At 35.9% G+C, this 23,390-nt stretch overlaps 1 protein-coding gene across 1 annotated transcript in view; it reads right to left on the bottom strand.

The window, feature by feature from the left end:
- The window catches only part of LOC131045346 (uncharacterized), an 84,620-nt gene that overhangs the window by 41,738 nt on the left and 19,492 nt on the right, over positions 1–23,390 (bottom strand). Inside the window, exon 3 of the mRNA XM_057978930.2 lies at positions 462–608. Within this exon, the coding sequence (XP_057834913.2) occupies positions 462–608 (147 nt within the window). The remainder of the gene's footprint in view (positions 1–461; positions 609–23,390) is intronic.

Genomic DNA, 23,390 nt, shown 5'->3' with positions numbered 1-23,390 from the left:
ACACATTCACTGTGTAAACTTAATGTAAGGCAGCAATGAAGATTCCTCTTTAAAAGAGCCAAACTATATGGTCACAGTGAAAAAGACCCCAATAAACAGAACTAGTTTAGAAAAATATGTAGAGTTAAATTGGCTGAAGACCAACTTTGGATAAGATTAGGCATATAGATAAATTCAGATCTTATGTACTATTTTAGGCAAGTTAATGGAATTGGAATTACAAGGCAAGAAATGTTATACTAGTTTAATTCAATAAATATATTTATTTTAATCAACTTTCACCTCTTGATATCTGTTCAAGTCTTATGTTTTCCTGTAGGCATTAGAATGTCAAATCTCCAGCTTTATCTATAAAATCAATGTCTACATCATACTTATCACTATAGATGTACAACCCAAAGGTAGCTACTCATATTATAAGAATCTTTATATCTAGGAAGTTATAAAGACAGGAATCGCACAAGCTGGACAGCTGCAAAGATGAAGAGGACATCCCTGGTTACAAAGAACCGAAACTTCAATGTTCTCCACTTCCTGTCTGCTGCAACATGTACTCTGAGATGATAAGGGGCCTTGCATGTTGTGCAGTGAGCAAATGCAAATCCTTCCTGGCAAGACAACCATAGAGTAAGTAAAAAATTTGTGAAAGAAAAATTTGGAAATATGAAAAGGAAAATCTTCTAACCAATAATTGTAAGAAAACCAAAAGAAAAAATTGTGTTCTCCAAAGCAAGAAGTAATCTTTCTGAAAAAGGAGAAATCACAACACTTAAATGAAAAATGATGCATGCATGTGAAATTCAAATGCCCATGATACATTAAAATTCAGAAGCTTATATTAAATTATTAATTAAACATAAAGAAAAGAAGAATATTGATTCTTTTAATCATACTAACTAATGCTACAGGCGTAGGTAAAAAATCAGGATTCTTCCATTCTTAGTATACTGTTTTTAAGGATGTCATACTATAGTCTATGACTCTATGCATTCAACCCACTTTCCTAAAATTGAGAAGCATATATTAAATTATTAATTAAACATAGAGAAAAGAAGAATATTGGTTCTTTTAAGCATACTAACTAATGCTACAGGCATAGGTAAAAAATCAGGATTCTTTCATTCTTAGTAAGTATACTGTTTTTAAGGATGTCATACTATAGTCTATGACTCTGCATTCAACGGCAACCCCTTTTCCTCTTCAAAACGGACATTTGCATTGATGTGTGAAGGACAACATTCAAACTTTGACTATGTTAAACATGTTCCTCAGAATAAGTTTACTTTCAATTCAAAAATGAGTAACAAGAAGAAAACAGAGAATCGATACCATTGTTTTGCCAAAGAAGCCATATATAAGGCAAATACATACAGAACTCATTACGCCAGTCAAGGGGTCAACTCTTTAACAATTAGAAGGAGAACTTAAGAAAAGGGTACCAAAAACAAATTTGGATAACCGTAAAATGTAGGAATGTTATAGAGAAAATGCAATTGTCTAGCTTTAAGACACTCCAAATTAAGTAGTTATCTTGGTCTGAATTAAGCTGGTGATTCAAGGGGCATTACACTAGTTGAGGAACTTATTATAGTATAAACAGTAATTGAACAAACAACAAACAAAACAAGATTGACAATTACAACATAGCTTAACAAAGTAGATTTTTGTTTCACATGAGAGCTTATATGAAAAGAGAAAACTTTATTGAAGAGGAATATGCCTTCTAGTCTCATCATATGCTTCAGATCTAGCAATTTATAGCTTTTCCACACAAAATATTGAAAAAATATTAAAAATAGTAAATTAGAGTTCTTGATGAGAACTCAAGAGTCACCACAGTTAGTGGTGACCCATTCACTCCTTAGAAATTGAAATAAACAGCCAAATAAGAATAAACTTATTTAATTTTGTTACCCTTGGTGAGGCCATAACTCCTAGCCTGTTGCACAAAAACTGAAGTTTGTATGTGCATTGGAAATATTAGGTAATGAACTAATCAATCCAAGTTGGGCCATAGCATAAACAAGGTCCAATCATCGTGTAACGAAATTAAGCTTTGAAGGGCCTAAAAAATGCATAATACAAAAACATAGAAGTACTACTGAAAAAACAGATTTTCAGAAATCTAGAGAAACACTTCGAGTTCCTAATACTAGTTATGCGGAAGAAAGGGTTAAAAGTTTCTAGATTAATTGAAGAACCTTGACCATTCAATCTTTGGGATGGCATTGCAAGCATCCAATACTTAACAAAATCCAATTACACACTTAAGGTAATGATTCATAAATAGTCAAACATTCACATTGATAGTAGAAACTTGTTAACATATGCAAAATATAAATGACACTGTTGATAATAGTGGGTGAAGACAATATTTATATATGATCAGATTGTCTTATCACCCCTCACAACTTATTTTTGCATTTCTCTCCTACACACAACCTTGGAACTTTAGTGTTCTATTAAAACCACATTTTTTAAAAATTTTCAACCACCTACTATTGACAAAAGAATGGGTTGATTCAAATAGGCTAACTCCCTGAAATTCTTTGTTGGAAAAGTTATGTTTCAATATTTCTGACCTGCCATTTTTCCTAGCATTGTTTATTTCTACATCCATCACAACCTATGAGAGTGAATTTGAATTCCTTCCACAAATTTGACCCTTAGACTTTGGCATTTAGGGTTGAATTTGAGTGGGATTTCTCTAGAATAGCTTGCCTTGTCTTGTCCACTGCTTATACCAACCTTGATTTTAATAGTGGGTCTACTGCTACAGTCGAGACAAATTCTACAGTCGAGACAAATTCTCCACTCTTACCAGAAGCCAAATTCACAACCGCCATAATTGGGCCACTTTTGCTGCACATGGAATCCAGCTATCTTGTCACTCTTGGTTTAGATGCACCCCTATTTCATGGCATTCTTAAGATGATGCAGATCATCCAACTCCTCTAAGATGAGTACAATCTCTTATGCATTGTACCAAAGTTTTAAAACTCGGACTCGCCACGGACTCGGCAAACCAAAAAATTGGACTCGGACTCAGACTCGTGAAAAACTCGCAAAAGACTCGTCAAGGACTCGGCAAAAAAAAACGTAGTTTTACAAAAAAAAAAAATAAAGAAATTAATGCATTTAGAGAACATAGGAGCCATAATTGAAACATTACACATGTCATAAGATCTCCAAACACTCAATATTTGAAATTTCATCATTCATACTCATAGTTTCAAACTTTAAAATGTATAATAGAAGCATAAGTTTATAAATGTTTACAAAATTACATATACTGATAGGTCTAGATCTTGGGGGAGAGAGGAGGAGAGACTGAGATAGAGAGTGGTAGAGAGAGGGGATAGAGGAAGAGTGATAGGGAGATAGATAGGTCTAAAATTCGGGGCAGATAAAGTGAGTGAGATAGAGAGGGTAAGAGAATGCTAATAGGAGCCTACTGATTACTGAAATTTGACTGTCTGAAAATTTGAAAGATCTTTTAAAACCTAGAATTTGCATTATAATTCCTAGAGATCTAAAATCACTCTCAAACATCCTGCCAATATATACATGAAATATAACTTAAAGTATAAGAAAGGAAAAAGACATATTGAAATGCCATATTGATTTCCTTTCTTATACTTAAATGTTATATTTCATGTATATATTCTGATGAAGGGAATGAGACTGACTTGAAAAAAAAAGATTTAGATAATTTTTTGTCGTGTTTTCTAGGTTGCACGAGTCTAGTCAAAAGACTCGGGAGTCCAAGAGTCAATTAGAAAGAATCGCGAATATTTTAAAGACTCGCCAAGGTTCGCCTCACGAGTCCATGGCAAGTCGACTCGTGGTGCCACTGGACTCACGAGTTCGTGGCGAGTCCACGAGTTTTTAAACTATGCATTGTACCACATTGAACATCAATGAATTTTTAATGCCAAGGCCTACGACAATCTTCATGACTGCATAGGATACGACTTGATCGCATGGTCCATCAACTTTGACCCAATTTTTTGCTAAGTTTAGACACCTACCGCCTTTTTCAAGGCATCGCTAAGATGCTATAAATCACCCCCAACACTCCTCTGACATTAGTATAGTCTCTTCTACTGTAATGTCCCTATTTTCGTGAGCATCAAAGTTCGAGGGATTAGCCTATTATTTTGACTCTTGTAGGCTCAGTTCCAGGGCCTTTGTAGTCAGTGTGTAGACTTAGTTGAGGGACTTACTATTTATAGTAAGTCAATCTAGCAGTAGTGTTATCTTTAGTCAGGGCACCTGGACATATGGGGGTTATTCAATGTTGACTCCAGCTTCAAACGACATGTCAAAAGACTGAATATTGAGGGAGATATTAATATTTTAGTGGTTAAGTTATTAAATTAACTTATATGGATATTATAAAGTCACCATAAAGTGACTCTATTAAAATTAAAAGCCACCTAAATATTATAAAGTGATTTTTATTAAATCACTTAAGTGAATTTGAACGCACAAAAGAAAATTAAACCATGGAGAGTAAATTAAATACATTTAAATGTATTTAAATGACTTTGGGTGTACTTTCTTAGGAAATGTGCCATTTGGAGTTATTATAAAGTTATATTTAAATAATATAAAGTGAATATCAAAAGAGTACGTCCAAGTGGGGAATTAATTCAAACGTTGCATAAAGTATGTTAAATACATTTTAAATGTATTTAACTCCCTTCAAGAGGAAATCACACTTTTTGGAGAATTATGCCTTTTGGGGTTTATAAAGGCAAAGCAAGCAATTCAACCTCTATTATTGATTGTTGATTATTGATTATTTGACATTGCTTCTATTTTGCTCTGTGGAATTCCTGTGATTGTGAGGCTATGGAAGATCAGCTGAATTATTGCAATTGTGAAGGCTTCATTCAAGAGTCTTATTGTGCTTCAACAGTGATTCTTTATTTCAGATATTGCAGATTTTTCAATAAGGAAAGGGCAAATCTGGTTAGACGCCCCCTTTAGCAGCATATTTCATTTCAATAAGCAGTCGTACATTTTCCAGTTCCTGGTTGTACAATTCAGGCTTGGCACATGGGGTGCAGAAAAGGGACGTTGTGACTAGGAGGCTGAAACGCCTTTCTAATTTGCAATATAGTTGCCCCATTCCCAACGCCCAACATAATCAGGTGGATTCATCTCATTTTTTACTTGGAGAAATTGTATTCTAGACTTGTACTTCAATTTTGGTCAGTTTCCCAGTTTTGGTTGGCAAACTCCAAAATTCTTTATTTAAAATAAGTTGAGAACCTACGGGTATGTTTTATGTATTAGTTTCATTTGCAACAGTTATTAGATTCAATTGCCCTATATTTGCTATCTATTCAGTTTTATGAGAAATTCTTGCCTGGTGCACTTGTTATTCTTATTTCAAAATTGTTCAAAACCCTTGAAAAATCCAAAAACAAATCAGCAATAGTATTTCAGGAGGGTTAGAATTAGTAGGGTTCTTACAGTGGTATTAGAGCTTTGATCCTGCCTTCCTGGAGGGTTACAAGTTTTTATTCATCAACGTCAGTTTGGGCCTCACAGGTTTTTACACATGCAGGAGGCTTGGTTTACAAGAAACCAGGATCAATTTGTAGAGATTCCATTGGGAATCATTGACCTCACACGGTTGACATTTGAGTGACCAGCATTCTTGCATTGTTTCAATATGGATAAAATACAGTCCATACAGGATCTCATGTCAGAGCTCATGCAGGCTTTTCAAAACTATGATAAGAATCTAACAAGGCTTCTACAACATCTGGAGATATTGGATCCTTTGTTTGCAAAAGAAAGGAAAACACATGCTAATGCAAATGATTTTACCAATACAAAAGATGCATTAGGGAAGGAGGAAGTCCTTGGAGAAGTTGAAAACATGACACAAAGGTATGACAATAATTCTGATTTTTGCAACTGTAGCCAAACTATTGAGCATAATCATGATGTAGATGTGCTAGTAAATGACGAAAAAATGTTGCGGAAGGATCTACCAACGTTGGCACGTGAGTTGGAAGTGTCAAAGATGAGAAATGTGCAAAGGATACAAGCTCTAACAGTTCTGATTTTTGTAGCAGCAGTCACAATTCTTTGCACTATCATGAGGTAACAGCCATTCCACGCATGGAAGAGGGTTGTATGAAGATTCCTAGCATTGACACTCAAGATTTGGGTGTTAAAAATGATTTATGAGTTAAAAATTCAAGTCACAGCAAGTCTGATTTTGTATATCAGACCTTGGAAGATGTGAACAAGAAACAAGTCATGTGTGATGGATGATTGCAAAGAGCTAAAAAGGCAAGGTTATTGGTCGCACAAGCGAAACAACGTTTGCAAGAAATCGAAGAACGTTGCAACCAGCTAGATCAAGCAAAGAAGCAAGGGGAGTCACACCTTAGATCTCTAATTCTTCAAAGGGAAGAACATATTAAAGTTGAGCATGCGAAGGAGGAGCTTCTTGAGGTAAGCAAGCATGAAGAATATGCAATTATGTGTGAACAACAGAAGAGGTATGATTCAAAAAAAATTATTGGTACACATAACTTGCATCTTGAGACCCATGAGTTATCTTTGGTTGAGAGGCCATTAAATGCTCAAGCCTTAGAGATGTGTGACCACGTTGAATACACACTTAGTGGATCAGCCACTAATGTCATTGCTACACATGAGGCTAGGAAAGAGTTAGATCATTTCCTCGTCATGCAATAGCAACATGGGGATGATACTCTATCATCCTATGTACCTATTGGTATTGTTAGCATCCCCTTGGGTCCGTCTTGCAGTTTTGAAGGTGCTATTTGGTTTCACATCAGCAACATAAGAGGGGAGATTACATGTTATTCAGCACCTATGGGGGGGATTCAGCACATCCAAGGCAATTCAGCGAAGGGTTGAGATTGTTGTTGTGTTGTGGGTACTCTCAGTTATTCCTATCTCCACGAAGCAGAGGGATGTGCGTATTGTTTGCATTGGAACTTGGGTGTCGACAAGGTTGGCACTACAATTTGGATGGGTCCCTTTGGTTGGCTTCACCACTTCTGGCACAGTGAAGTTGAGATCAGATTTCAGCAGCAAAGGTCTGCGAGTGTTTCTCATGGCCGACTTCCATACTGGCTATGGGATCGAGGGATTGTTCCAACTGGTGGATTGCTTCTTCTTTCTGTTGGGGTTGACTTAGTTGTAATATACAATGGTATCATGTTGATGCCACATGGTTTGGAGGGAGTACCCTACAAAGTGATTTGGGATCCTGGCATTCAGCCAAGCATTGAGTATAGAGTTTGGGATTCTTTGGGTACATCGAGATTCTAGACAGGGTTTACAGTTGAGCATTGCAACATGTTCAATGTGTTGAGAGTATACCAGCTCATCCTTGGCCTTCTTGAACATGTTTTGATTTTGATGCACTATTCCTATGCGCAGGAGTTGGATAGTTGGCATCATAATTGTCCCTGCGCAGTTGTGTTTACGTTGGTGCTACAGGAGTTGGTGGGAGATGAGTGGTACATTTCACAATTCATCTTTTGGACTTCTGGTGGAGTGGAGTTGCTTCGCAATAGAGATTGCTTGAGGACAAGCAATTTCAGGGAGGGCGGACTGTAATGTCCTTATTTTCGTGTGCATCAAAGTTCGAGGGATTAGCCTATTATTTTGACTCCTGTAGGCTAATATGTTTGGATAGAGAGTCTCAGTGGCAGTTCCACTTCTTCAGTTCAGTCTTGGGTTTAGTTCTAAAAAATAAATTGAATGAATGATTCAATAATCGGATGATTACATTGAAAGATATACACACATATATATAGAGGTTACAAGATGATGTTCTATAATTAGAAAATAATGTTAAAGTAAAAGATTAAAGAGCTAAACGCTAAATTAAGCATGAAAGCTAAATAAAGCTTAAAAGCTAATTAACTAAAAAGCTAACTTAACAAGCTAAATAAGTCGACAACTTAAAATAGAAGATGACCATTATAGAAGATATTAATATTATTTTAACAAGTTCTAGGGCCTTTGTAGTCAGTGTGTGGACTTAGTTGAGGGACTTACTATTTATAGTAAGTCAATCTGGCAATAGTGTTATCTTTAGTCAGGGCACCTAGACACATGGGGGTTATTCAGTATTGACTCCAACTTCAGACAGCACGTCAAAAGACTGAATATTGAGGGAGATATTAATATTTTAGTGGTTAAAATATTAAATTAACTTATATGGATATTAATAAAGTCATAAAGTGGCTTTATTAAAATTAAAAGCCACTTAAGTGAATTTGGACGCCCAAAAGAAAATTAAACTATGGAGTAAATTAAATACATTTAAATGACTTTGGGTGTAATTTCTTGGGAAACGTGCCATTTGGAGTTATTATAAAGTTATATTATTAACTTTATTAAAAAGTGAGCCACTTAAATAATATAAAGTGAATATCAAAAGGGTACGCCCAAGTGGGGAATTAATTCAAATTTTGCATAAAGTATATTAAATACATTTTAAATGTGTTTAACTCCCTTCAAGAGGAAATCACACTTTTTGGAGAATTATGCCTTTTCGGGTTTATAAAGGCAAAGCAAGCAATTCAACCTCTATTATTGATTATTGATTATTGATTATTGATTATTGATTATTTGACATTGCTTCTATTTTGCTCTATGGAATTCCTTGACAAGGGTTTTAGAGGTTTGGCCATCGGAAATTCTTCGTGGATCTGTGATTGTGAGGTTGTGGAAGATCAGCTAAATTATTACAATTGTGAAGGCTTCATTCAAGAGTCTTACTGTGCTTCAACAGAGATTCTTTAATTCAAATATTGCATATTTTTCAATAAGGAAAGGGCAAATCAGGTTAGACGCCCCCTTTAGCAGCATATTTCATTTCAATAAGCAGTCGTACCGTTTCCAGTTGCTGGCCATACAATTCAGGCTTGGCATGTGGGGTCCAAAAAAGGGACGTTTTGACTGGGAGGCTGAAACGCCTTTCTAATTTGCAATCTAGTTGCACCATTCCCAACACCCAGCATAATCAGGTGGATTCATCTCATTTTTGGCTTGGAGAAATTGTATTCTGGACTTGTACTTCAATTTTGGTCAGTTTCCCAGTTTCCGTTGGCAAACTCCAGAATTCTTTATTTAAAATAAGTTGAGGACCTATGGGTATGTTTTATGTATTAGTTTCATTTGCAGCAGTTATCTAATTCATAATATAGATTCAATTGCCCTATATTTGCTTTCTATTCAGTTTTATGAGCAATTCTTGCATGTTGCACTTGTTATTTTTATTTCAAAATTGTTCAAAACCCTTGGAAAATCCAAAAACAAATCAGCAATAGTATTTCAGGAGAGTTAGAACCAGCAAGGTTCTTACATCTACATTGTACCACATTGAACATTAACAAACCCATAATTCCAAGGCCTGAGACAATCTTCACGACTGGAGATGACGTCTCTTCACCTTATTGTCTAGTAACTTTGACCCAATTTTTAGATCAACTTTGTTTCCACCATCTATATCTTTCAAGATTGTACGTGCTAATTTCCCTTTAAATTCATTGCTACCCTTTTACAAATGGCTCTTGCCTATAGCCCCAAAACACTTTGTGGACTGAAATCTTATATTGTATTGGATCTAGAAAGGTCTTTTACCCTTTTCCAATTCAAAGTATCATGATACTATACTCATATTTCAGACCCAATACATATGTCATACATGAAACTACTATTTTTATGGAGCCAATATTCTATTTTGATAAGGTCTACAATGTTCTTCAAGAGATTTTAGCTGAACTCTGGACATGCATAGAGAGGACGGTTCTTGATGACAAGACCAGAGAAACAACACAACAAAAGTTTCAACTTTATAAGCGTAAAACTGAAGATCTTTCATCTTGAAAATTGATAAAAAAGAGATGAAAATGCTACTAGATAAAAAATTTAATCTAAATTTCATCTTTCATTTACTTTTATCTACATTTATTTATATTTTCAATTTCTAATTCTAGATAATATATAGTCGGTATGATGGTGCTAAGGTACCTAAACTTTGGTGGATTTTATCATTGGGGCACCTAAGCTTCAAGGAATTATGGCATTGGGGTACCTAATTTTCAATAGATCATTGTTCAAATTTCAAGCCAGCGATGTAGTTCTTCTATTTGTAAGCACAAATGGAATAACTCCAAACACACATTCAAAGAAGCTAAAACAATCAGCCTGGAAGAGGTCAGAAATTTGGTTCATGTACGATATAACCTTCACCTCCACAATAAAGAATCAGCAAAGACCAATTAAGAGCCCATTCGAATTGATGAGACCAGGCCAAAATCAAATTCCAGAAGAACTAAGGACTTTAGGCAGTTTTGGAAGCAAAGGCAATGCCCATTGGTGAGCAAAAGCAAAAGCACAAACAAAGCGAGAGGCTACTACTTCAACTTTTAGATAGCTCAGGTTAGGAATGGTAAAGCAAGTGATGTTGAAATCAATGGGTCCTCTCATGCCATATACTTTGAGTCCCAAGAATACCACAGTCCACAAATTTGGTTATTGAACCACTTAAAACTATGTACAATTACAATGTTTGGTTGTCTTCCACATGGTATAAAAACTCACAAAGTACTCGGCCAGTAACTGTGGAATTTTTTGTTGGGCAAGCACGTGAGGCCAAGGATTTGGCAAGTAGCAAGGGGAAAAATCAAGCGACTACTCACAGAAAATTGACCAGTCTCTACTGAATATTCAGCCACACGTAGCAAACAGCAAAGCACCCTTAAGATGGAGAAAAAACACTCAAAAAACACATTATCTTTGCTTATTTAACCCTACATGCCCACAGTTAAAGCTCAAACAATAATGAATCCTTGAGACCAATTTGAAAGAATTTTATAGTAAATTTGACAAGCACATTTGAAGAATTTTGAGTTTCTAGATTCGTTTTTTCTTTCTTTCTTTTTTCCAAGCATGTAAATTAGTTCTAGCATATTAGTAATAGATTTGTAAAAATTATTTTAAATGTTACTTGCAATAAAATTGATTTATAATTACACTTTAGAGTCAAGAAAATAGTTTTCTTGGTTAAATTAATTAATAGCATTGCTCTTCAATTACCCGATTGCACTTTTAATGCATTAATGAGTTTTATTTGAATTTTACTATTCAAATCACTTTTTTTAACATTGTTTCTTTTGGTATTTAATTATGTTGCAAGTTAGATATGATGGCACCCAGCTCCCCACAAAGGTCAACATCAATCAGTGGAAGTCCTATTGGAAGCAAGACCTTGCTTGGAAATATGTCATGATGGGGACCAATATCATGGAGTGTGATTTGCCTCTTATGCACAAAGAAGCTTAATGAAGGCATTAATTGCCTCAAATACCATATTGCAAGCATTCCTAACCATAAATCTAGTCATGTGAAAAAGGTAAAAAAGAGGAAAAACAAGAGATACAAGCACTCCAAGGATTTTTGGATGAGAAGAAACTATAGAGGGCAAGGACACAAGAAGCCATAGCAACAGCCATTAATCCTAAAATGCAAGCAGCAATTGAGAAAGATATGGCACGCATTATGAGCTCTAGTTGTGGTCCACGCATACAAAACATATCTAGTTCGAGCAAAGCCAAATCATAGGGTTTTTTGTACCTAGAGCACAACCTTTGTTGCGAGGTACAAGGTGAAACAAGGAGGTGCACTTGGAACTGAATAAGGCATGTATGAGTTTCCAATTTAAAGCTTCTCTTCAATGTGGCAAAGTGCCCGTGCTAGGAAAATTTGGTGAAAACATTGATAGTTGCAAGGAAAGGTACAAACACCCTCGACAATAGACTTAGGTGGGAAATTACTCCAAGATGTTGTTGAAGATTCAAATTAAATTTTGAAAAAACGAAAGAGACAGTAGCAAAAGTTAAATGCATTATTCTTTCAAATGGGTGGACAAATGGAATGAATAGCACTCTCATCAATTTTTGGTGGCTTCAATGGTGAGATGATTTTTTGAAGGTAATTGATGCCTCCAGCAAAGTAAAAAATGCTAAAATTTTGAGCATAATGTTGGAGCAAGTTGTTTTTGAGGTGGGTTGATAATGCAACAGCATACATGGCAGCTAGAAAATTACTTTAGGAGAGGCATCTATCGCTCTTTTGAACCCCTTATGCAATGCATGGCCTTGACCCTTTGTTGAAAGGATAAAAAATTTGATTAGATGAGACCAATGGTAGAGAAATTCAAATAACAGCACAAAATATGTTTATAATCACCCTTGGATTCTTAGCTTGAAGAGAGATCACACCAAGGGGAAAGAGCTTGGGTGACTAAGTGTCACAAGGTTTGCAACTAACTTTCTAACATTGCAAAGCATTACTAGTTTGTTGACATCAATGAAGCAAATGTTTGTGAGTCAAGCATGGCTAGACTCAAATATTCGAAAAAGGTTGAAGGAAAGAGAATTACAAAGATAATTTTTTATAGAATATTTGCGAGATACCTAAAGAAATTGTCAAAATAAATTCAAACTTCAGTTTAAACTTTAAATTGAATCCTTTACTTTAAAAATTTGAAGGATTTATTTTCATTGAAAATTGTTAACTTTAATTTGTTTATACTTGCAAGTGTTGTAGCCTTTGGTGAGAGTTTTGCACTTGGTGGATAGGGATCAAAATCCGATAGGATACATTTATGAGGCTATAGATATGGCTAAAGAGACCATCCAAAACTATTACAGCAGGGATAAAGACAAATTTGATCTCATTTGAAAGATTGTTGATCAAAGGTGGAACAAACAACTCCACCAACCCATTCATGCAATAGGGTACTACTTCAACCCTAAGTTTTTCTTCTTGAATAGCTTCACAGATCCCAATGGAGATGTTATGAAGGACATTTCTACATGCATTGAAAGGATGATTCCCGAGGTCGAGGTGAAGAATCTCATTATTTTAGAGTTGCAAAATTGCAAGCAAGCTAAGGGAAAGCTCTTTTCTTCAACACTAGCTATTCAAATGGGATCCATTTAGACACTGAGTAAAAAAATAGTCTTAACATATCTTAAAAGCTACAAATTACACTTATAAATAAAATATTGCTTGCTTACAAACTTTTGAACATCTTATTTGCAAATTCATGGTTGGAAGATTGGGGTGGAAATACCCCAAATCTTAAAAAGCTAGTTCTCTTAAATTTGTCTAAACCTTGTAGCACTTTTGGCTACAACCACAAGTAGAGTTCGTTTGACATCATTCACACAAAGAAACACAATAAGTTGACTCAATGACCTAGTTTTGTACAATACAGCCTTCCACTTCACACAAAAGGTGGAGGGCAAACCACAAGAGCTTATTGATTTAAATGAGATTGATCCCTATAGTGAATGGACTTTGTAGAATGAGATCTTGTTTATAGAGCAAGAGATTATTGATTTCGAGAGGTAAGCTATAGACGGTGTAGATGAAACAGAAGCAAAGGAGATTAGATCGGATAACATCAATATAGATGATCTTGAATATGAGGTAAAGGAATAGTCTCTGACATCTCCTAGCAAGGTGAAGCCACAAGTGCAACCAAGCGTGAGGACTTGATACTCTCCCCAATTTTTCACTAGAATGGGGAAGAGAGAAAATCTTGAATTTTGCTTGGATATGTGCTTTATGATGATTTTTACAAACAATCATCATAAATTCATAGTAGTATCAACTAGCTGTTGTATTCACATGATGATGTGATTTTGTTCCCTATTTTTATTCAAATCTATTAGAAAATACTTCCCAAAACATTTTATAGACTCACTTGATACGTTTTGTAACTGTATTTTACATTAAAGTTTTGTTTTTTTAAAGAAATTTAATTATATTTTTTAAGTGATGAGTTTTTGCTGAGTCAGAAATTTTGGTTTGTCAAGCCCAAGTATGTGAACTATGACCTCTGAAAAATAAATTGAATGAATGATTCAATAATCGGATAATGTATTCAACAATATACAAGCGTATATATAGAGATTACAAGACGACGTTCTAAATTAAGAACAAGTCGTTTAAAGTGAACTACCAAAAAGCTAAACGCTAAATAAAGCTTAAAAGCTAATTAACTAAAAAGAAAAAGCTAAATGCTAAATAAAGCTTAAAAGCTAATTAACTAAAAAGCTAAATGTCTATTAAACAAGGAACTAAATATAGGTGACTAAAATATAATTAAATATTCTAATACTCTCCCTTAATGGTCATTCTATCTACTAACTACCCTACAGAAGACACTACAGATCTTTTGATCACAAATGAAAATAACACTCTGCTGCGGTGGAGACCCTCCCTGGATCTGAAAAGTGTTAATGACCAAGAATACCAGAATCCATCCAACTTGACGTTGGGTAACCAAACTGAAACCTGAAACCATGATTGAGGAAAAATCAGCAAACCCTCCAAAACTGAAGATACAAATCATCATTTTTGTGGGAAAAAATGGTAAAAACCCTTGAAACGATTTTTGTGGAGAAAATCGAACAATACCCTGAAACTTCGCATGGCAAGACCCAAAACACCACGTGGTAGACACCAAACATCACGCGGTAAAACATCAGACATCATGCAGGAAAACACCAGACAACATCACTTGGTAAAATACCAGACATCACGTGGTAAAACAACAAACCTCACCCGGCAAAATTGTTGTTTATAACTAGGAAAAGATGGGTTCGGATTGCCTTAAGGCAACATACGAACCCATTTAGGACTGGGTCCTATCCTTAAGGGGTAGCGTGGCCCCAAGACAAGTCCAGCCCCATCCTCCACGCTACACCAAAAAGGACTCACGCCACAAAATATAAATTGGCGCCAAAAAGGATTGAGGCCGACCTTGGTCAAAAGATCCATATAAATAAAGTTAAAGTGCAAACACAATTCAATCATCAATGCAATCAGCGAATTAGCTCTACTAATAAAAGTGCAAATTTATCCAAGGATTGTGCGAACTTGTCAAGGATTGTGCGAACTCGTCCAAGAGGATATAGGCCTCTTTTGGTGCAGACTTGAAGTGCTTAGAAGTACAGATCTGACATACAAAAGGGATCAGATCTGGAGAAGCAAGCTAAGTATTGTATTTGTGCAATTAAGAGAGAATATATAATCTGACCTGTGGGTCTTTAATGCTGGGTTTTTCCTCCTTGGAGGTTTTCCCAGGGTATTTGCGTTTGTCTCTTGCTTACTTGTTTCATTTCTAAGTTTACTGAATTATGGTTTAATAAAATATTACAAATCTGATTAACAAACTAGGGCATAATTAAAAGACATAAATCTGATTACTGATCTAGGGCACAAAATTAACATGGTATCAGAGCTAAGGTTATACTAACCCTCAGATTTCAGTAAGCTCTTACCTTCAGGTTGTTGTTCGTCTTTTATTAAGATAATGACAGGGGTGATGTTAGAGGGCATCATCGGGTCCTCATCAAGGAGTCATTCTTTAATTCATTGTGGAGATTCGAGTGAAGAACCAAAGAAGGAAGTAACTGATATTTCTCCTTTCAGATTTTCAGATCTCTGGAATGCAAAGTGTATACTGTGGAGTTATTACCTTATTCAAACCTTCAGAGTTGTTGATTTTCAGAATTGGTCTAAACCCTAGATTGGTATATATTTCATGATTCTTAACCCTTGATGTGATCCAATCCAATTTTAATAATGAGTGAATCTTTGATGGTATGGTAGATTTATTTGCTACGAGACATGCAACTGCTATTTTGTATTGCTAAACAAAATCAGTTGTATTCCCACCAATCTTCAAACCCTAGTTGACTGTGCTAAGGCACATCAAGAGGAGATTGCGAATTATGGCTTTTGAAGATAGACTGCAAAGATAGTTTCTTTTGGGAAAGCTTTCGGTTCCAGTGTCAATGTTATCTAAACATCAACAGGTATATTTTTCTTAATTCTTTATTAACTTTATGATGAGAGACTTTATGATAATTGAAGGTCAAGTATTCCTGTTGAATAACTTTGTCAATTTGTTTACATGGGGTTTCTTTGTCAAGTTGTAATAATAAGGGTTTCATTTGATTCTTATGGGTTTGTGTTTACTTAGTTTTGTAAAACCCTTGTTGGGTTGTGTGAAAGGAAAATGATATTCTCTTTGAATTAACCCGTGTTGAGCCAATCATGTTTTGAGGTTCCCTGTGATAGGTGTTTATCCTTGTAGGTCTGCAAGCAAGTTTGTGCCTGTGTTATCCCGAGTTAACATCCTTATATCATCCCTATTGCATTCGAGCTCATGTCATTAAATGTTTTGACAAATGCAGTTTTATTATGTGTCAGTTATCTGTTAAAATAACTGCATGACAGGTTGCTTTCAGTTAATTGGTTACGATGATGCTCTTTCCTACATAGTAGAAGTTAGAATGTAATGTTGATTTCTTAGGATTTTTGTTTTCTATCGATAACATTTATTGGCAATCTTGTTGTGTAATCTCTTGATGGAATTTATCCTCATCTTATCTCAGCAATTGTGCTATGGGTCCACCTTATTGAAAGATAGATGGACAGGATCCTTGAGATTAACATAAAAGATTGATTGTGCAGAAGTTAAGGAGGAGCGCCTCCTTCTGAGTTGGTATACTCTAACCTATGTTGGTTGATTACCTTTTATTATGAGTATTAGCATGTAATTCTTTTCTTGAGTCAAGCATTTTTCAATTTCATCATAGAGTATGATTTCCTATCCCGGAGTACAGGAAATTGATTGGATCTTTCAGTGGCTTGGAATGCTTCTGAAACAGGGCATACTAAATCTTCAAGGGAAATTATTGATGGGAATACACTCAAAGGAAGTTCAAGTACTTTGGAAGTTGTGATTGGACACAGCTGCTGCTGAGAGGGAGTTCCAGCTATTTTGGTATATCTTAAGGGGTTATGAGATTCAGGTGTGCAGATTGAAGAAAGTCCTGTATGGCCTCAAACAGGACTCTCGTGCTTGGTATGAAAGAATACTTGTTAAGTTTAGAATTTTGTAAAATGATGCTGACTCTAACATCTACTTTAAGTCATCCAATGATGAAATGCTAATTATAGTTCAATATGTGGATGATTCATTTCTTACTGGTAAAGATGAACTTATCATTAGATGTAAGAAAGAACTAGCTTCAGAATTTGCAATGAAGGACTTAGGTTTAATGCATTATTTTCTAGGTCTAGAAGTATGGCAAAGGTCTAACGAAATTTTCTAAGTCAAGGAAAGTATACTATTGATATTTTGAAAAAAATAAATAAATAAATAAAATTAGAATGATGGATTGTAAACCCATGTCTACTCCTATGGAATCTAACTTAAAGAAGTTTAAGTGTTTCTGTAGCTAACTCTGATTTTGCAGATCCATCAGAGTACAGGCAGTTGATTGGATCACTGATGTATCTAGTTAACACTAGACCAGACATATGCCTTGCAGTGAATGCTCTCAGTCAGTTCATGAGCTTGCCCAAACATGTTTATCGTGTTGCAGCCAAGCACATCCTAAGATGCTTGCGAGGCACAGTTGATTATGGGCTGAAGCTGCTTAAGTTCAGATTGGTCAAGAAGTGTTACGGACAAGGAAAATTCTTCAAGCATTCACCCACTGCGATCTCTTGGACCTACAGGGACAGTCCTCAGTTGCATTAAGTATTACTGTAGATAAATACATTGTTGCAAGTGTTGCATCAAGAGAAGTAGTGTGGTTTCTCAAAAGTCTTGTTGTGCTATTTTGATTTATTATCAGGGTTGTATATTGATGCCTGACAATTCAGTGTTTTATGGCAGGACAATCCTATGTTGCAAATGTTCTCACCAAGTCTCTTGAAGCTTGAGATAGACTTGGAGCTGTGAAGTCTCAACCTCTGTGATACATTGTGTTGTATCAACCATCCTCTGCGGGCAATGTTAAATGGTAGAAAAGATCCTCTCCACCCTCTGCAGGCAATGTAAGGTGGATCCAGTCTATGCTTGTGTGCGAGCTGGAAGACTATGTTATGTAGTTCCATTCTATGCTTGTGTGCAAGATGGAAGACTACAATATTCTGATTATGTCTATTCCATTTCTTGCTTGTGTGCAAGATGGAAGATTATGATGTTACATTCTTCTTTGGGAGAAGACTGAGGTAAAGACAATGAATGATGGATATGCGTGATCGATGGCATGGAAAGACTCCATGATGTGCATGAATAAATTGTGTATGTATTCATGACTTGCAAGCGTGCATGTTAATGTTTGAAGTCATCCACGGGCATTACAAGATGGATACTATGGGATATTGTGCAAAAAGGTGCAAAGAGGCACCATTCAGCTAAAGTATATTAGCACAGATGAACAGGTTGCAGATATCCTTACCGAACCCTTATCTAGAGTGAAATTCGAATACTTCAAAGATAGACTTGGTATTGTGGAAAATGGAACCTTGATTGATAGGGAGCTCCAATCTCAGTGACTCTATCTACAGCACCTAGATCATTCTTTGCTTGTGTGCAAGAATGAATTGTGTCCAATCTATGCTTGTGTGCTAGATGGAAAATTGTAATTATGTAAAGACCCAATTGTGTATTACACTTTCTACGCTTGTGTGCTAGAACCATCCTATGCTTGTGTGCTAGGTGGAAGATGTAATTCTATGCTTGTGTGCTAGATCCATTCTATGCTTGTGTGCTAGATGGAACTCTAAAGGTTCAAATTATGTATTCTCTTCTTCCCTAGTTAAGAGGGAGTGTTGTTTATAACTAGGGAAAGATGGATTCGGATTGCCTTAAAGCAACATTCGAACCCATTTAGGACTAGGTCCTATCCTTAAGAGATAGCGTGGCCCCAACACAAGTCCAGCCCCATCCTCCACGATACACCAAAAAGGACTCACGCCACAAAATATAAATTGGCGCCAAAAAGGATTGAGGCCGACCTTGGTCAAAAGATCCATATAAATAAAGTTAAAGTGCAAACACAATTCAATCATCAATGCAATCAGCGAATTAGCTCTACTAATAAAAGTGCGAATTTATCCAAGGATTGTGCGAACTTGTCAAGGATTGTGCAAACTTGTCCAAGAGGATATAGGCCTCTTTTGGTGCAGACTTGAAGTGCTTAGAAGTGCAGATCTGACATACAAAAGGGATCAGATCTGGAGAAGCAAGCTAAGTATTGTATTTGTGCAATTAAGAGAGAATATATAATCTGACCTGTGGGTCTTTCATGTTGGGTTTTTCCTCCTTGGAGGTTTTCCCAAGGTATTTGCATTTGTCTCTTGTTTACTTGTTTCATTTCTGAGTTTACTGAATTATGGTTTAATAAAATATTACAAATCTGATTAACAAACTAGGGCATAATTAAAAGACATAATTCTGATTACTGATCTAGGGCACAAAATTAACAAAAATAGCAGACATCACGTGGTAAAACAACACTCCCTGATTTTTTAGGAAAAATCAAGAAAAACTCTCCCATGATTTTTTTGTGGAGAAAAATCAAAAAACCCACGCAAGCTTTGCAAATGACAGATAATAATTTTTAAGGAAAAAGTTCTAAACCCTTCGAACAATTTTTGAGGAAAAATCGAACAAAACCCTGAAACTTTGCATGGCAAGACCCAAAACACCACGTGGTAGACACCAAACATCACGCGGTAAAACATCAGACATCATGCAGGAAAACACCAGAGAACATCACTTGGTAAAATACCAGACATCACGTGGTAAAACAGCAAACCTCACGCGGCAAAATAGTAGACATCACGTGGTAAAACAACACTCCCTGATTTTTGAGGAAAAATCAAGCAAAACCCTTCCATGATTTTTTTGTGGAGAAAAATTAGAAAACCCACGCAAACTTTGCAGATGACAGATAATAATTTTTAAGGAAAGAATTCTAAACCCTTCAAACAATTTTTGAGGAAAAAAAATGTGAAAACCCTGGGACCTATAAGACGAGGTCTGGCCTAAATCAATTTGATCATGGCAACGATATTCAGATATCATGAAAATGCACTGTTTCCAGGTGTTGTGGTAGCTGTTTAATTTCTGAGTGTGTTCCAACATGATGTTGGTCAAAGATGCCATCACGAAAATGGAGGTTGAACAAGGTCAACCTAGTGAAAGCATGAGACAAAAGAATCTGATTCAAAAATCAGAATAGAAGCAGCTGCACAAAAAATCTAAAACCCTGGAGGAGAATTCTGTCACGAATTCTAAGGTGCAAATTTCGAGGTTTGGAAGAAATCTAGAAATTAAAAAATTTCTGCAAACTTAAAATAGCATAAATGGTGCCCAAAAAAACAACAAAAATCCCAACGTCCACAGAAATAGCAGAAATTGTGAACTGTTTTTAAATTCCGAGGCAAATTTGCTGGCACAAAATTCAAGGGGCGGAAAACGAGGCACCCAAAAAATTCTGAGACCAACCCAAAAAAGCTCTCGAAAAACCCACCAAGAATCTGAAATCAAAATGCAGATTCGACGGCTCAAAAATCGAGGCATGGAAAACGATGCACCCAGAAAAATCTGACGACAACCCAGTTGAGGTCTTGGAAAACCCACCAAGAATCTGAAACCAAAAAAAAAAATCGACTTGAACTAAAGGGTCAAAACCCTAGTCGAAAATTGCAGAAACCCTAGGAAAATTTTCAATCTTCAAAAAAGAAAACCTTCAGGTTGCAGGCCCGAAAATCTCCAGAACCCTATAAAAAACATGAACTGCTGCCCAGCACAAAGGAATTCGCCCACGAACTCAAAACCCTCAAAAAGCCTTCAAAAAAGCATAATCGTTTTTTCATAAAAAAACAATAAAAACAAATCTGGAAAATATTCCAAAAAGAAGGCCATGAATTTTTATTAAAAAATTCGCCAAACTTTAAAGAATCCCATCGACCCGCTCTGATACCATGAAAAATAAATTGAATGAATGATTCAATAATCAGATAATGTATTCAACAATATAAAGGTGTATATATAGAGATTACAAGACGACGTTCTAAATTAAAAACAAGTCGTTTAAAGTGAACTACCAAAAAGCTAAACGCTAAATAAAGCTTAAAAGCTAATTAACTAAAAAGAAAAAGCTAAATGCTAAATAAAGCTTAAAAGCTAATTAACTAAAAAGCTAAATGACCATTAAACAAGGAACTAAATATAGGTGACTAAAATATAATTAAATATTCTAATAGCCTCCCCCACTCCCTTCTGTTTGATTCCAAGGATATCATTGTTGTTTGTAATTAAGGCTGGCGAATTCCAATTGCCTTGGGCAACATTGGAATCCGCCTCCAACATATAGGGTCAGGCCCAATACCTCTCGGCTCCAACTAAAAAGGCCTCCACGCTACATCCAAACCCAACTCGCCTCCATGATAGGGCCGAACCTATCCAATTCACTTAAAAGGAATTAAATTAATTAATATGTTTAATTTGCAAAGAAGGCAGACATAATTGAGAAGTATTACTACTCCTATAAATAAAGCATATACTTCTCATAACATCATTCATTCAGTTTTGCAAGAAGGTGCGAAATATATTCTAAGGAAGCGAAATATAGAGTCAAGGCAGTTGATAACAGCGAACTACATTAAAGTGCAGCAGAACATAATAGAAGACAGCGAACTCCATCAAATGCAACAAATCACCACCAAGAGATAGAGAACTCCATTGAAGGCCCAAACAAACCCTATAGAAGGACTGTGTACTACTTGAAAGGTGTTGCTACCCTTGTAACACACAGCAAGTCTGATTAGGAGGACTGCAAATCATGATCTCCATTAGCAAACTAATTGTGAAGACTTCTATCTCATCTTCCTTGTGACTGCAACATCTATACTCCAGATAAGTGTGTAATTATCAATTGAATTCAAAACCATAATCAGATCTGAGGATCTTTTGGCTGAGTTTTTCCTCCTAGGAGGTTTTCCCAGGGTAACTGTGCTTTGTCTTTATGCATTCATTTCCTTTACTATGCTTAAATCTGGAAAACAATAAATTTAATTAACCTAGTTAAAACTAATTCTGATTTTCTGAGTTTTATTCAATCTGAAAGTACTAAAATTAACATGGTATCAGAGCTATAGGTTAGATCAATCTTCAGATTTAAAATTCAGTACACCTTTATTTCCAGATTGTTGTAGCTTTTGCAGATCAGGTCAATGGGGCTGAAAGTTGAAGATAGACTTGATGGAAATCTCAATTTCACTGCATGGAAAGTTCGAATCAAGTTGGCCATAGAGGAAGAAGATCTTCTCCAATTCATAGAAGCGAAAGAGCTAACTAAGCCTACGGATGCTGCTGAACTAAAACAATTCAAAAAGGATGCTGTCAGATTCTCATTGATTTAGTCAAAGACCACCTAGTCACCTCTATTGCCTCATTTACCACTGCAAGGGAAATGTTCAGCCATTTACAAGGTACATATGAAATTAACAATCTCAGTAGGGCAATTACTTTAAGACAGCAACTTCTTAATATCAAAATGGCTAAAGAAGATTTTGTTATTTCCTACTTCATGAGAATTTCAGAATTAAAGAATCAACTAGGTTTAATTGGCCATAACCTGGAAGACAAAGACCTTGTCATGATTGCCCTAAATGGCCTACCTCACTCATGGGAGTCATTTATCCAAACTATCAGTGGCAGGACTGAGTTGCCTTCCCTTGATCGCCTTAAGAATGATTGCATTCAAGAAAAGTCTCGCCTCATCACAAGGGGGCAAACCAAAAGTCCCCATGTAGATGATCACCTCATGCTGAAGAAACCTTATCCAAAAAGAAATAGGGATTTCAGATCATTTAGTTCCCAAAACCCTTGGAAGAAACCAAGAGATACCTCACGTGTCCGATGCTTTAGATGTGACAAATTTGGTCACTATGCTAAAGAATGTCAAAATAACCCTAACCAAAGTGAAGCCAACCTAAATGAAGTCTTAGAACAAAATAATGACTTCCTATTCATCTCCGCTCTATCTAGCAGTGTTCCTTCAGATAGCAATACATGGTTGATTGACAGTGGTGCCTCCAGACACATTACAGGTTATTGTGATCACCTTTCAGGCTTAGTTGAAAAGGATACCAGCCTTCACGTGGTAATTGGTGATGATGCTCGTTATTCGGTAAGAGGTTCTGGCTCTACCTCCTTGAATTTAGATTCTGGTATTTCCTTGCACCTCAATGATATCTTGTTTGTTCCTGGAATTAAAAGAAATCTAATTTCCATTTCTGCTTTAGAAGATAAAGGTTATCAAATTGCATTTTCTGAGGGAAAAGTCCTTGCTTGGCCTAAGAAAGCTAATTTTAAATCTGCTCGTATAATTGGTCATAGATATGATAGTCTTTATAAGCTCTCTACTAACCCTATTCAAGCACTCATTAATGAGGCTCCGAAATCCTGTGAGTTATGGCATAGAAGA

Source organism: Cryptomeria japonica, chromosome 8, assembly GCF_030272615.1.
Source record: "Cryptomeria japonica chromosome 8, Sugi_1.0, whole genome shotgun sequence".
In the NCBI taxonomy this organism is placed as follows: domain Eukaryota; kingdom Viridiplantae; phylum Streptophyta; class Pinopsida; order Cupressales; family Cupressaceae; genus Cryptomeria; species Cryptomeria japonica.
Note: the sequence above shows the minus strand (reverse complement) of the source record. Positions and strands in the feature narration are given on the sequence as shown.